The sequence below is a fragment of the Felis catus genome, chromosome F1, assembly GCF_018350175.1.
Source record: "Felis catus isolate Fca126 chromosome F1, F.catus_Fca126_mat1.0, whole genome shotgun sequence".
Taxonomy (NCBI): Eukaryota; Metazoa; Chordata; class Mammalia; order Carnivora; family Felidae; genus Felis; species Felis catus.
The window spans coordinates 67,736,091-67,750,527 of record NC_058384.1 but is presented as its reverse complement, the minus strand read 5'-3'; the positions used below and the strand labels follow the sequence as shown (position 1 = coordinate 67,750,527).

At 43.0% G+C, this 14,437-nt stretch overlaps 1 protein-coding gene across 9 annotated transcripts in view; it reads right to left on the bottom strand.

Moving 5' to 3' along the window:
• The window catches only part of ASH1L (ASH1 like histone lysine methyltransferase), a 196,213-nt gene that overhangs the window by 83,588 nt on the left and 98,188 nt on the right, over positions 1–14,437 (bottom strand). For 7 of the 9 annotated variants that reach the window (XM_045048735.1, XM_045048741.1, XM_045048736.1 and 4 more), the window contains exon 6: positions 9,659–9,838. The exons of the other annotated variants lie outside the window; for them this stretch is intronic. In XM_045048735.1, the coding sequence (XP_044904670.1) occupies positions 9,659–9,838 (180 nt within the window). The remainder of the gene's footprint in view (positions 1–9,658; positions 9,839–14,437) is intronic. 9 annotated transcript variants of the gene reach the window in all.

Here is a 14,437-nt window from a genome sequence, read left to right as displayed (position 1 = left end):
GGGTGAAACTCTCCAAACAAAAGGCAGAGAGAAACAAAATGTATACAAAACATGATTCAACGATGTACTATCTCCAAGAGACTGCCCTTAGATCCAAGGACACAAATAGGCTGAAAGTAAAAGGATGGAAAAACGATAAGATATATTCCATGTAAACAGTAACCAAGAGAGAGCAGAATGACAACCCCAGTATCAGACAAAAGAGACTTCAAGTCAAAACTCTTACGAGAGACACAGAAGAACATGAAATACTGACAAGAGTCTATTCACATAGAAGCCATAATCATTAGAAACATATTCACCAAACATCAAAGGACCCAAAATATGTGAAGGAAACATTCATAAGAATGAAGGGAGAAACAGCCGTATAGGAACAGGTGGAGACTTCAACCAATTTCAATAATGGTTAGAACAACCACACAGGTCAGTGTGGATTTGAACATTATAAACCAAATAGACCTCACAGAAATATAAGGAACACTCCACCCAACAACAGAAGATTATAGGGTTTTCTCAACTGCGCACAGAAGACTCTACAGGAAGGGTCATATGTTAGGCTACAAAATAAGTCCTAATAGATTTTAAAAGACTGAAATCATACCGAGTATTTTTTTCTGATCAGGAAAACTGGAAAAACCACAAATGTGTGGAAATCAAACAACATACTCTTAACCGATAGCTCAAATAAGAAATCACAAGGGAAAGTGGAAACTATCTTCAAATGAATGAGAATGTAAACAAAAAAAACCCCAAACTTATCTGATGCAGTAAAAACAGTACTTAGAAGGAAATTTATAGGTAAAAACACAAACATTCAAATAAAAGAAAGATCTCAAGTCAATAACTTCCTGATGAACAGTCAGTGGCACAGCCATTACGGAAAAGTTTGGTGGTTCGTTAAAAAGCTAAACATAGCTTCTTCTAGTCCCATGGATAACGTATATGCTTAGGATCAAAAGCAGGGACCTGACCACATAAACGTACGCCAGTGTTCACAGGGAATCATTCACGGCAGCCAGAAGGCAGAAACAACCCAAACGTTCATCCATAGATGAGTAAGTAAACACAACGTTGCACACCCTACACAATGGAATATTATATGGCCACAAAAAGGACCAACATTCTGCCACATGCTAAAACATAAATGAACAGTGAAGGCATTATGCTAAATTCAATAATCCAGACCAAAAGAAGCACAAATGTCATACGATTCCACTTTCATGGGGCAGCAAGTGTAGGCAAATTCATAGAAACTGAAAGCACATCAGACACTACTGGAGGCTGGGGTGTGTGGGGGGGAGTTATTGCTTCATGGTTACAGAGTTTCTGTTTGGAGCAAGGGAACATTTTGGAAACAGACAGTGGTAATGACTACACCACACTGAATGCGATTAATGATGCTGAATCGTACACTTAAAAATGAGGAAAATGGTAAATTCTGCCATACGTACTTTACCGCAATAAAAATTAATTTTATTCTAATAATAAAATATAAATCATACAAATGAAAATAAAATTCAGATCATACTATATAAGTATTTACACTTGCATGTACAATTAATGTAATATACCCAAAACTGTTGACTTCTACACTCAAAACTGGTTAACTAGACGGTATATGAATTACATCTCAATTTTTTTTTTTTTTATGTTTGTTTATTTTTGAGGGACAGAGGGACAGAGCACAAGTGGGACAGGGGCAGAGAGAGAAGGAGACACAGAATATGAAACGCGCCGGGCTCCAGGCTGTCAGCACAGAACTCAACGTGGAGCTCGAACTCATGAACCGTGAGGTCATGACCTGCGCTGAAGTTGGACACTCAACCGACTGAGCCCCCCAGGCTCCCCTACATCTCGATAAAACTGTTGAGCAAAAGAAAGAGGACAGGAAACAAGCCCTGGGGACGTGAGACGCTGCAGACACAAGCCAGGTTCACTGCGTGTCTACTGTGCGCTATTCCCTTTACACGTGTCACTTCACTTGGGTAGCGGGGGAGGAGCTGCTGGAATTCACACTTTGGAGAGAAGACACTCAGTTTGGGAAAATGAAGAAGTGCTGGAGGTGGACAGTGGTGGCGGTCGCACAAGGTGATGTGTTTGATGCCACTGAACGGTGCACTTAAAGTTATTAAAATGGTTACTTTTATGTCATGTATATTTAAGTGCAATCAGTTAATCAACTGAAACCATTAAAACACAAGGGAGCCAGAGCCGGGGGCGGGGGGCCCGGGGGCTCAGTTAAACGACCAACTCTCTCAGGTCATGATTATCAAGGGTTCGTGGGCTCCAGCTGCGAGTTGGGCTCTGCGATGACTGCACAGAGCCTGCTTGGGATTCTCTCTCCCCCTCTCTCTGCCTCTCCCCTGCCTGCACGGGCATGTGCTCTCTCACTCTCTCAAAATAAATCAACTTAAAAAAACCCTTAAAATATGAAGTTAATCTTGTTTTTAACACTTTACTTGGGACATCAGCCTTGCAATGAATTTTTGGGTTTGATGCCAAAAGCAAAGGCGAAAAAAGCAAAAATGAACGGAGGGACTGCATCCAACTAAAGGTCTTCTGTACAACAAAGAAAATCATCAACCAAATGAAAAGGCAACCTACTGAATGGGAGAAAATATTGGTAAGTCATGCATCCGTTAATAGGTTAATATTCAAAAAATATAAAGAACTCCTACAACTCAGTAGTAAAAGAACAAACAATCTGATTAAAAAATGGGCACAGGATCTGAGCTGAACAGGCATTTTCCCAACGACACATATACAGAAGGCTGACAGGTACATGAAAAGATGCTCAATCTCACTAGCCATCAGGGAGATGGACGTAGAAAACCACAACAACACTTCACACCTGTCAGAATGGTTGTTACCAAAAAGATAAGAAATAGTAAGTGTCTATTACTTACTAACAGGGATGAGGAGAAAAGGGAGCCCACATGCACTATGGGTGGCAATGTAAGTTGGTGCGGCCACTGTGGAAAAGAGCATGAAGGTGCCTCTCAAAATTAAAAATAGACATACCCTGAGACCCTGCAATTCCACTTCTGAGTATGTATCCGAAGAAACCGAAAACATCACCTGGACAAGATACTTGCAACCCCATGCTCCCTGCAGCATTATTTACGAGATATGAAAACAACCTTCATGTCTGCCGGCAGATGAATGGATGGAGATGTGGTGTACAAACATAACAGAACATGATTCAGCCATAAAAATGAATGAAATCTTGAAATCTGCAACAACATGGATGGACTGCGAGGGCATCAGGCTAAGGGAAGGAAGCCAAACACAGAAAGAAAAACACCGTATGATTTCGATTACATGTGGAATCTAAAAAACAACGGAAACCCCAAAACTCAAAAAACAAAATACCAAGCACACAGAGAGAACATGTTGGTGTTGTCAGAAGCGGGGGGATTTCAGGGGACTGGGATGGGTGAAATGGGTGAAAGGAGTCAAAAGGTGAAAGCTTCCGGTCATTAGATAAATAAGCCATGGGACGTAACGTCCCACACAGCATGGCAACTGTAGTTAATAATGCTGTAGTGCATACTGGGAAGTTGACAGGAAAATAGATCTTAAAAGTTCTCATGGCAGGGGCACCTGGCTGGCTCAGTCAGTGGGGTGTGCCACCCTTGATCTCAGGGCTGTGAGTTCGAGCCCCATGCTGGCTGTAGAGATTACTGACAAATAAAATCTTAAAAAAAAAAAAAACGTTCTCATGGCAAGAAAAAAATTTTGTCACTATGTATGCTAACAGGTGTTCACTAGGCTTATTGTGATCATGTCATATACGAATATTAAATCATTATATGGCACACCTGAAATTAATATAATGTGGGATGTACATTACAGCTCAATAAAGATAAAATAATTTAAAAAACACACCTTTACTTGGGTTACTTTCACTTTCTTAGCGACTAAAATAAAAAATCAGATACATTGAATTTTCAACTTGCTTCGCCTAAAAGTGATCTGTGCGACTGGACCTTTCACCAGCTCAGTATTTCCATCTATATACAAACTATACGGTTCAACAGCTTCATTTAATACATAAATTTCATTTCTATGATTCTAGAGAGAAAAAGTAATTTGCCCAAAATGACAGTGAAGCCCAAAGGCCCCCATCAAGGTGCTGTCTCACCAGAGTATCCTCTAAGCCTGGGGACGCCTGGGGGCCTCAGTCAGTTCAGGAGTCTTGATTTCAGCTCTGGTCATGACCTCCCGGTTCAGTTCATGGGTTTGGTTCAGTGCGGTCCGGACTGGACTCCGCGCTCACAGTATGGAGCCTGCTTGGGATTCTCTCTCTGCTTCTCTCTCTGTCCCTCCGACTTACACTTCCTCTCTCAAGATGGATAAGTAAACTTAAAAAAAATACACACACACACACACACACACACACACACACACACACACACACCCTAAGTCTTAAATTCAATCTCCAAGGTACTTGACAGATACCTGATATTACATATTCCGTTCAATTCCTTTTAGATAAAATAAAATCTAAATTCCAAAGTAACACAGCATTGTCCTCACTTCAAAAAGTGCGGACAAATATAAAATAAGACATGTGAACCCCATAAACTAGAGGGTTCAGTAGATACAATAACGCTCACTCTCCCCACATATCCACATGTAACCCCCAGAAACCGGGAATATGCCGAAGGAATTAAGGTTTCTAATCTGTTGATTTAGAGACAGGGATAGTAGTCTGGATAATCCAGGTGAGCCCAATATAATCACAAGGGTCCTTATAAATGCAAGAGGAAGTTAAAGGCACAGTCAGCGAAAACAGAACCAAGCTTGAAGTGACAAAATGCGAGGACTCAACCTGTCATTGCGGGTTTGAAGACAGAAGGAACCCCATCCATGACATGCGGGGTAGCCTCTAGAAGCTGGAGAGGCAAGGAAGAGCCTCCAGAAGGAATACGGCAAGAAAAACCTTGCCAACACCTTGATTTTATTTTGCCTGCAGAGATTCACTTGACCTTCTGACCTCCGGAACTGTAAGACGATACATCTGTGTTGCTTCAAGCAACTTGAGTGACCTGGTAGAGAGGGCAGAGAAAACCGATGTCCAGGCTAACCTCCATGAGCAGTGTGTTGACTGTATCACGAGACATTTTTTGGTACCTATAGAAAGGAACATTAATAACGGAGGTTTTCTTAAACCAAGGAGTACTGTCTGTACGACTTTTTTTCTGGTATTTTAGCTAATGACATTATCATCCACCCAGGAATATAAAACAAAACACGGGGATCTTCACTGACTCTCATCCTGTCCTTTACACTCTTCACGCCAGACCATCTGATCAATCTTTAATCCTTTTCAACTGTAACAATGACATTTTCTTTCTTTTTTAAATGTTTACTTATTTTTGAGAGAGACCGAATGCAAGTTGGGGAAGTGTAGGGAGAGAGGGAGACACAGAATCCGAAGCAGGCTCCAGGCTCTGAGCTGTCAGCACTGGGCCCGACGCAGGGCTCGAACCCATGAACCGCGAGATCATGACCTGAGCAGAAACCAAGAGTGAGACGCTAAACCGACTGAGCCACCCAGGCACCCCCTGCGTCTTAAAAATTTGTTTTAACTTTTAATTCCAGTAGAGTTAACATACAGTGTACTATGAGTTTCAGGTGTACATGGGAGTGATTCAGCACCTCCACGCATCACCTGGTGCTCACCACAACAGGTGCACTCCTTCATCCCTGGCACCTGTTTCACCCACACCTGTGCCCCCTCCTTCTAGCGACCACCTATGTGTTCTCTAGAGCGAAGAGACCGTTTCTTGGTGTGACTCTTTTGTTTTCTCTGTTTGTTTTGTTTCTTAAATTCCACATAGGAGGGAAGTCATATCCCCTCATAACTTTTTAAAGCCTATAGTGATTTATATACAAGAGTAACTTTGCAATTTCTTTGTACCCTTCTGTGGCCCCAGAAACAACCTGGCAGAAAATGGAAGATTTTCTGGGCAGCAGTGAAACCATTCTGTGTGATATTGCAAAGGTGGACACATGTCGTTAGACATTTATGAAAACCCACACAACGTACAACACCGAGAGAACCCTCACGTCAGCTGTGACTTTGGGCGATAAGGATGTGTCAGTGGAAGTTGACTGATTATAATAGACGTAACACCGCGCTGCAGGATGTTGACGGTAGGGGAGGCTGCGTGAGCAGGGGTGTATGCAAACTCTCTCTCACTGTGTATCAATTTTGTTGTGAACCTAAAACTGCTCTAAAGAATTCTTCCTTAACTAAAAAACAAAACAAAGAAAAAACCCCACAAATTGCTACCAACAACAACCAGGCAGCCCATAAAAATATACTGGCTTCACAGTTTGGAAGAATGCACACCTGTATCAATGTGATCAATGTTTTAAAAATATTCCAGAATAGGGCCTGCCTGGGTGGCTCGGTTGGCTAGTGTCCAGCTCTTGGTTTTGGCTCAGGTCATGATCTCATGGTTTGTGAGCTCCAGCCCTGTGCCCATCCAGCTCTGCACTGACAGTGCAGAGCCTGCTTGGGATTCTCTCTCTCCCTCTCTCTGTCCCTCCCCTGCTTGTGTGCTCTCTCTCAAAATAAATAACTTAAAAAGAAATACAATATTCCTATAAACCATTTTCTTCCTACTTATTTTTAAAAAATTCACTTATTTATTCATTTATTTTGAGATAGAGAGAATCCCAAGCAGGCTCTGCACTGTCAGCACAGGGCCTGGTGCGGGGCTCGAACTCATGGACTATGAGATCATGACCTGAACTGAAATCTAGAGTCCGATGCTTAGCCGACTGAACCACTCAGGTGCCCCCCCCCCCCCCCACCTACTTATTTCTAAGAGGTGAACAGGTAGTTGTAACATAAATAAGGTAGTATTTTAGTCCATTCTCCGAGTGAAAGACTTTTGTGTGACCAGAGACATTTTACAACACAGATGTGGGCGAAGATACTGATCTTTTGATTCACAATCTGACTTTATTATTAATCTCCCATTTTTAGGGATTTAATCCAGAAAAAAACACATTTATAGAAACAAAAGTAAAACTTGAAATTAATTTTTTTTAGCAGAAAACTTGATAAATATATTTGTTTTCTCTGTTCAGCAAAAACACTGCTTAAAATTGTAACTGGAAAAAAAATAGCTCTTTCCAAAATACATTTCCATTTTCTCACTTGTAGTGACTGAATGCTAGTTATTTTTCAGGCATCATCAACTGGAACATGAACCCTGATTTCCCAGCCTGAAGTGTGGTTCCATGACGATGTTCTGGCCAGGGTCTATAAATGAGGTTTTCAACTCTCCTTTCTCATCAGCCTGAGCTGCTATATATAACACATTACCAGAGACTGAGGGGGGGGGGGGGGGGTGTCAGCAACACATTTTTATTTCTCACTCTTCTGGAGGCTGGGATGTCCAAGATCAGGGGTGAGTTCCAGTGAGAACTCTCTCCCTGGCGTGCAGGGCCACCTTCCTGCTACTCCTCATATAGTGGAAGGAGGCCATGTCTCTGTTTCTTCTTAGAAGGCCGCTGACCCTACTCACAAAGGGCAACGTCCTCATGACCTAATTACTTCCCAAAGTTTCTGCCTCCAAAGACCATCACACTGGGGATTGGGGATTCAAGTCTGGGTAGGAGTGGGAAGACGTGCCCACTCCATACTGCTTCCTTACAGAGAAGATGGACACTTTTCACTCCCTTTCTTCTTTTCTGCTTTCTACAAGGAAGACCTGATGGCTGAGCCCTAGCTGCTATGTTGGAACAAGAAGAAACCACAGAAACGGAAGCCTAATGCTGAAATGGAGGGACAGAAACAAAGGAGTCTAGATCTGTGAGGAAACTGAAGACACCATATTAACCTTGAAGTTTGTATTTTGTAACATTAAAAAAAAAATTTTTTTTTTAACGTTTATTCATTTTTGAGAGAGAGAAACTGAGCACGACCAGGGGAGGGGCAGAGAGACAGGGAGACACAGAATCCGAAGCAGGCTCCAGGCTCCCAGCTGTCAGCACAGAGCCTGACGCGGGGCTCGAACTCATGAACCGTGAGATCACGACCTGAGCCGAAGTCGGACATTCAACAGACTGAGCCACCCAGGCGCCCCTCGTAACATTTTTTAAGTTAAAGGAAAAGAAATGTGTATCTTCTTAAATTCTGGAGTATTTGAATTTCCTATTATCGGCATCTGCAACGAATAAGCTTAATGAAATAAAACATTTTCATGATCCTAGAAGAATGGGGTACAAAGAGTTTATGTGGAATCTACCTCAGTGGTCAATCAATAGAAAACTTTTCACTGCAAAATAAGGTGCTGTGGCTCACATGCAGACACTTTAACCTCGCCGAGTCGGACATACGTCTAAAATGTAACCTTTCCTTCACACCCTCATGACCTTTTGACGGACGCCAAGTGTCTGTTGTTGCAGCCCTGTCATACACTGTCTGCTCTGTCACTAGAGTTATCCAAAAACACACACAACACACACACGCACTTTTCCTTTCTTAAAAATATCATGTTGGGGCACCTGGGTGGCTCAGTCGGTTGGGTGACTGATTGGGGGCGCTTGAGATCAGGTCCTGATATCACCGTTCACAGGTTTGAGCCTCATGTCGGGCTCTGTGCTGATGGCACGGAGCCTGCTTGGGATTCTCTCTCTCTCCCTGCCCCTCCCCCACTGGAGTTCTTTCGTTTTCTTCCCCTCTCTCTCTCCCTCTCAAAATAAATAAATAAACTTAAAGAATTCATCATGTTTACACACAATGACACAGTCAGTTGATGTCTCTTTCAGGCTCTACACCTTCTTTTTTTTCTTTTTTAGAGATTTTATTTTTTAGTAATTTCTACACCCAACATGGGGCTCAAACCCACAACCCCAAGACCAAGAGTCACATGTTCTGCCGACTGAGCTGGCCAGGCACCATTGGGCTCTACACATTCTTAATTGAGGTGCTTCTTGAGCTGCTCCTCCCGAAAGGATCGGACGTTCCTACAAGGAGCGTATTTCACTCCTCCAGCAAAGTGTTTGAAAACACAGAAAACACTCAATCAATGAGGAATGAATGTAAAAAATCAAGATCATTTTAGATACCCACATAGTACCATTTCTCTTATTTTGAAAAAAGAAAAAAGATACCGCTAGAAAGGCAGAGAGAAGAAGAACAGGGAAGATGCTGAAACGAATATTACACCAAATGTTAAGTAATTAGAATTAAAAAAATTGAAACAGGGGCGCCTGGGTCAGTCGGTTGAGCGTCTGACTTCGGCTCAGATCATGATCTCACGGTCTGTGAGTGCAAGCCCTGCGTCAGGCTCTGTGCTGACAGCTCGGAGCCTGGAGCCTGCTTCGGATTCTGTGTCTCCTTCTCTCTCTGCCCTTCCCCTGGTCATGCTTACTCTCTCTCTCAAAAATAAACAAACAGTAAAAAAAAAAAAATTCTTTTTTTAAATTGAAACAAAACTCCAAAGGCAGGAAGGTAATTAGCCCCGAACAACACAGCGCAGTGTCACTAGCATAGTGGACGCTGCGGTGTCTGTGATGAGGTCAGTATTTGTGGGCCCTGCACTCATACGGTGTTTTTTGATAGTCAAAGTATCATTTCAAGCACGGAAGAATGGTCTTTAAGACACGCCGGCTGACAGATGCGACTACTTACTCTGCAGTTTTGTAAACGTCAGAATACAGCCCTGCTTTCTGATACTTCTTCTTTGGGGGACGTGGGGCCTTCTTCTCCCTTGGGATGAGAGAAAGCACAGGCTGCAAGCTACCTTCAGGTTCGGGAGGCTTGGCTGGGGTTTCAGGAGGACCGGGAATCTCAACTGTTGTTTCAGTAAAGCTAGAAAGAGAGTTTAAAGGTAATTTTTATTACTGTCTATTCAAAAAACACCACAGCAAGTAAAACATGAGATACAGCACTTCCTCATCTGACTGTGATGGAGTAACAGATGCCACTCTGGTCCTCCAACAGAAACTAGTAGAAATATGGTAAACTACTACAAACCTACAGAAAGTTTAGGGCACCTGGGTGGCTCAGTCGGTTAAAAGTCGGACTTCAGCTCAGGTCGTGATCTCGCGGTTTGTGAGTTCAAGCCCCATGTTGGGCTTTGTGCTGACAGCCCACAGTCTGGAACCCGCTTCGGATTCTGTGTCTCCCCCTCTCTCTGCCCCTCCCCCCTTGTGCTCTGGCTCTCTCTCTCAAAAATAAATAAACATTGAAACTGGAGAAAGTTTACAAAACAATGATCAGACACTAGACAACACTGTAGGATTGTGATCACCAATAAAATTGAAAAGAAAGAAAAAAATAGAAATAAGAACTGCGTTCATAGGGAGGATGATGATGGAGGGAGTAGAGCCACAGCAGAGAACAGCCAACAACATAAACCGAAAAGACAGAGAACGCTGAGGGCACTCGGGCTGGTGAGGCAGAGCACTGGTGTGGAGAAAGCCACGGAGGAAAGTAATTCTAGACTAAAGTCCGGGTGGTACCTACACAGGACGAAATTCTCTAAAGCCAGACAAAGAGCTACCAGAGTGCTGGGACCTGAACAAGTCCAAGAACTCGTACATGATGGTCGCTACTCTGATTCCACTAGGCAGAGTGGAGAGAAACTGCAGGGCATTCCACAGACAATCCAGAGGGTAGTGTCACCCAGTTTCATAGGACTCAACTATCCCTAGACCAAAGACTAGCACTAATAAAGCTTAAAAACAGTCTTCCAAAGGATCTAAACTGAACCACAAGTAACTTAACCGCCTACCAAAAAAACCGTGAACATTTGGAAAAGAACAAAAACTAGATACACGATTATGTGACATCTACAAAGTAAAAAAATTCATAATGAAAAAACCCCAAAGATTCATGGCCAAATATTTTCCAAATTTGATACAAAGTATAAGCTCAAAGTTCCAAGAAGCTAAACAAGCCATTAACAATATAAACTCCAATACAACAAGGTGTATCACAGTAAACTGCTAAATAAATACAGAAAAGTTTTTAAAAGCCAGAGGAAAAAATAAACAATCTATACAGGAGTACAAAAACAGGAATGAGTATTTCATGTCTGAAACAATTCAAGGCTGAAGGCAATGAGATAACATCTTTAAGTGCTGGAGGAGGAGGAGGAGGAGGAGGAGGAGGAGGAGGAGGAGGGGGGGGGGGAGGAAAAAGCCTGTCCAAGTAGAATTCTAAGTCAATCAAAAACATTTTTTAATGTTTATTTCTGAGAAAAAGGGAGAGAGAGAGAGAGAGAGACTGTGCACACATGAGGGAGAAGCAGAGGAGACAGGGAGAGTCCGAGCAGACTTCGGTGCTGTCAGCACAGACCCTGATGTGGGGCTCGAACCCACAAACCGTGAGATCATGACCTGAGCCGAAGTCAGACGCTTAACTGACCGAGCCACCCAGGCACCCCTATCAAAAACATCTTTAGGGGCGCCTGGGTGGCTCAGCCGATTAAGCGTCCGACTTCAGCTCAGGTCACAATCTCGCGGTTAGTGGGTTCGAGCCCCGCGTCAGGCTCTGTGTTGACATCTCAGAGCTTAGAACCTGCTTTGGATTCTGTCTCTCTCTCTGCCCCTCCCCCACTTGCACTCTGTCTCTCTCAAAGATAAATAAACATTTAAAAAGTTTTTTTTTTACTCTTTAAAAATTAAGTTGATTCTAGCTCCAGGCAAAAATGGAATAGATATTGCCACTTATCCTTGCACTAGGTACAAGGAAAAGCCCTGGAAAGTATATATAAAATAAAAATAAGCAAGCAGATTGGTTAGGGACCTTAAGCCCAAAACAATGACATGGCAGGGAATGGGTTTTTCTATTTCCATGAAAAACACATCACTGGGCTATTGCACTGAATTTGTAGATCGCTTTGGGTGGTTCTGATATCTTAACAACATTAAGTCTTCCAGTCCCTGAACGCAGGCTGTCTTTCCATTTATTTATGTCTTCTTTAATTTGACTGAACAATGATTTGTAGTTTTCAATGTACAAGTTTTGCCTTGCTAAGTTTATTCTTTTTTTTAATAAAAATTTTTTTTCAATGTTTATTTTTGATAAAAAGTATAAGCAAACAAGGGAGGGGCAGAGAGACAGAATCTGAGGCAGGCTCCCAGCTCCACGCTGTCAGCACGGAGCCCGACGCAGGGCTCGAACTCACGGACCACGAGATCATGACCTGAGCCGAGGTCAGACGCTTAACCGACTGAGCCACCTAGGTGCCCTCCCCTCCTTTTTTTTTAATTTTCTTTTTTAAGTTTCTTCTTAAGTAAGCTCTACACCCAACATGGGGCTTGAACTCACGACCCCAAGATCGAGTCGCATGGCTCCACCTACCGAGCCCCCCCCGGGGCCCCTTGCTAAGTTTATTCTTAGGTCTGTTCTTTTTGATGCCACTGTAAGAAGAACTGTTTTTGTAATTTCCTTTTCAGAAAATTATCAGTGTATAGAAAGGCCACTGATTTTGTGTTTTCAAGTTTGCTGAACTTGTTCAAAAGCTTCTACGGCTGTTTTGTTTGAGATCTTTAAGGGCTCCCGTAAGATCACAGCATCTGTGAACACAGCTCGTTTTACTGTTTCCTTTACACTTTAGAAGCCTTTTACTCCTTTTTCTTGCCTGACTACATCAGTCAGGAGTTTTAATACTAGGCTGAATTAAAGCAGCCAAAGTGGACATTCTTCCTCATTTCTGATATTAGGGGAAAAGTTCTCAATCTCTCACCATGGATCCTGTTAGCTGCAGGGTTTTTTGTATAAGGCCTTTAATATGTTGAGGTAGTTTTCCTGTTCCCAGACTGCTCAGTTTTTATCATAAACGAGTTAGTCTGTGAAATTACGTCTCGACACTTATTGATACGATTGTGTGATTTTTCTTCTTTAGCCTTTTGATGTGATGAGGAACCTTAATATGCTTTTAGATGTTGAACAAGTCTTTTATAACTGGGATAAATCATACTTGGTACTTGGTAACAGGATCAATCGATTTATCTATCTATCCAATCAATTAATTTGTTATTTCTCTTTTCACCTGTTCTTGTTTGTTTGATTGACTGGTTGCTGTTCTCCTTATCAGGCAAATTCATTTCTACTTCTGTGCCTTACCTTCTTTTTCTGTAATCAAAAACAATTTCTGCTTTCCTGTTTATCACCTGCATACATCAATTCTCCAAGTGCCACGTTTCCCCGAGTGCTGTCCATAGGCTACACACATCAGAATTACCATGAGGGCTTATAAGACATGCAAATGCCCATCCACAGATTTTTAAAAATTCTCCTTAGTGAAGTCTGAGTGGACAACGTCCCGCCCTTGCCGGTGTCTATACCAACACTGGGCTCTCTCTCCACAAGTGCATCCATCTCATTCTACTCAGGCTCTGACACCCTAGGCGGGGTTGATGTTCTCTCCACTTTGTCCCAGGCCCCAACTCTTCGCTCCATTAAGTCTCCAACACCCAACTGAGGGTCACCATGGTTTCCATACCCCATGTGGACACCTAGACCTAACGACTTTAAGACTGAATTTTTCAGGGCACCTGGGTGGGCTCAGTCGGTTAAGCATCTGATTCTTGATTTCGACTTAGGTCATGATCTCATGGTTCATGAGGTGGAGCCCCATGTCTGGGTCTGCACTGTCAGGGCAGAGCTTGCCTGGGATTCTCTCTCTGTCCTTCCCCTATTGGCATTCTCTCTCTCAAGATAAATGAACATTAAAAAGAAAAAGAAAAGAAGATTGAAGTTTTCTTTTTAATTTTTTTATTTTTGAGAGAGAGCGAGTGAGTGACAGCGAGTGCGGGAGAGGGTCAAAGAGAGAGGGAGAGACAGAGAGGGAAACACAGAATCTGAAGCAGGTTCCAGGCTCTGAGCTGTCAGCACAGAGCCTGATGGGGGGCTCAAGCTCATGGACCAAGAGATCATGACCTGAGCTGACGTCAGACACCCAACTGACTGAGCCACTCAGGTGCCCCAAGACTGAATTTTTCAAGAAAAAAAAGAGGAAGAGGTAATGCACATTAAAATATGGTTCATCACAGGGTGCCTGGTGGCTCAGTGGGTTAAGCATCCAACTTTGGCTCAGGTCATGATCTCGCAGTTCAAAGGTTTGAGCCCTGTGTCAGGCTCTGCGCTGACAGCTCAGAGCCTGGAGCCTGTTTTGGATTCTGTGTCCCTCTCTCTCCGTCCCTCTCCAGCTAGCACTCTGTGTCTCTCTCTCAAAAATAAACAAACGTTAAAAAAATACACGGTTTCATGATATATCTATCTACATCAATACAGTAATTTGGGGACACCTGGGTGGCTCAGTCAGTTAAGCGTCTGACTTTGGCTCAGGTCATGATCTCGCCATTCCTAACTTTGACCCCAGCGTCAGGCTCTGTGCTGACAGCTTGGAGCGTGGAGCCTGCTTGAGATCCTGTGTCTCCGTCTCTCTCATTCCCTCCC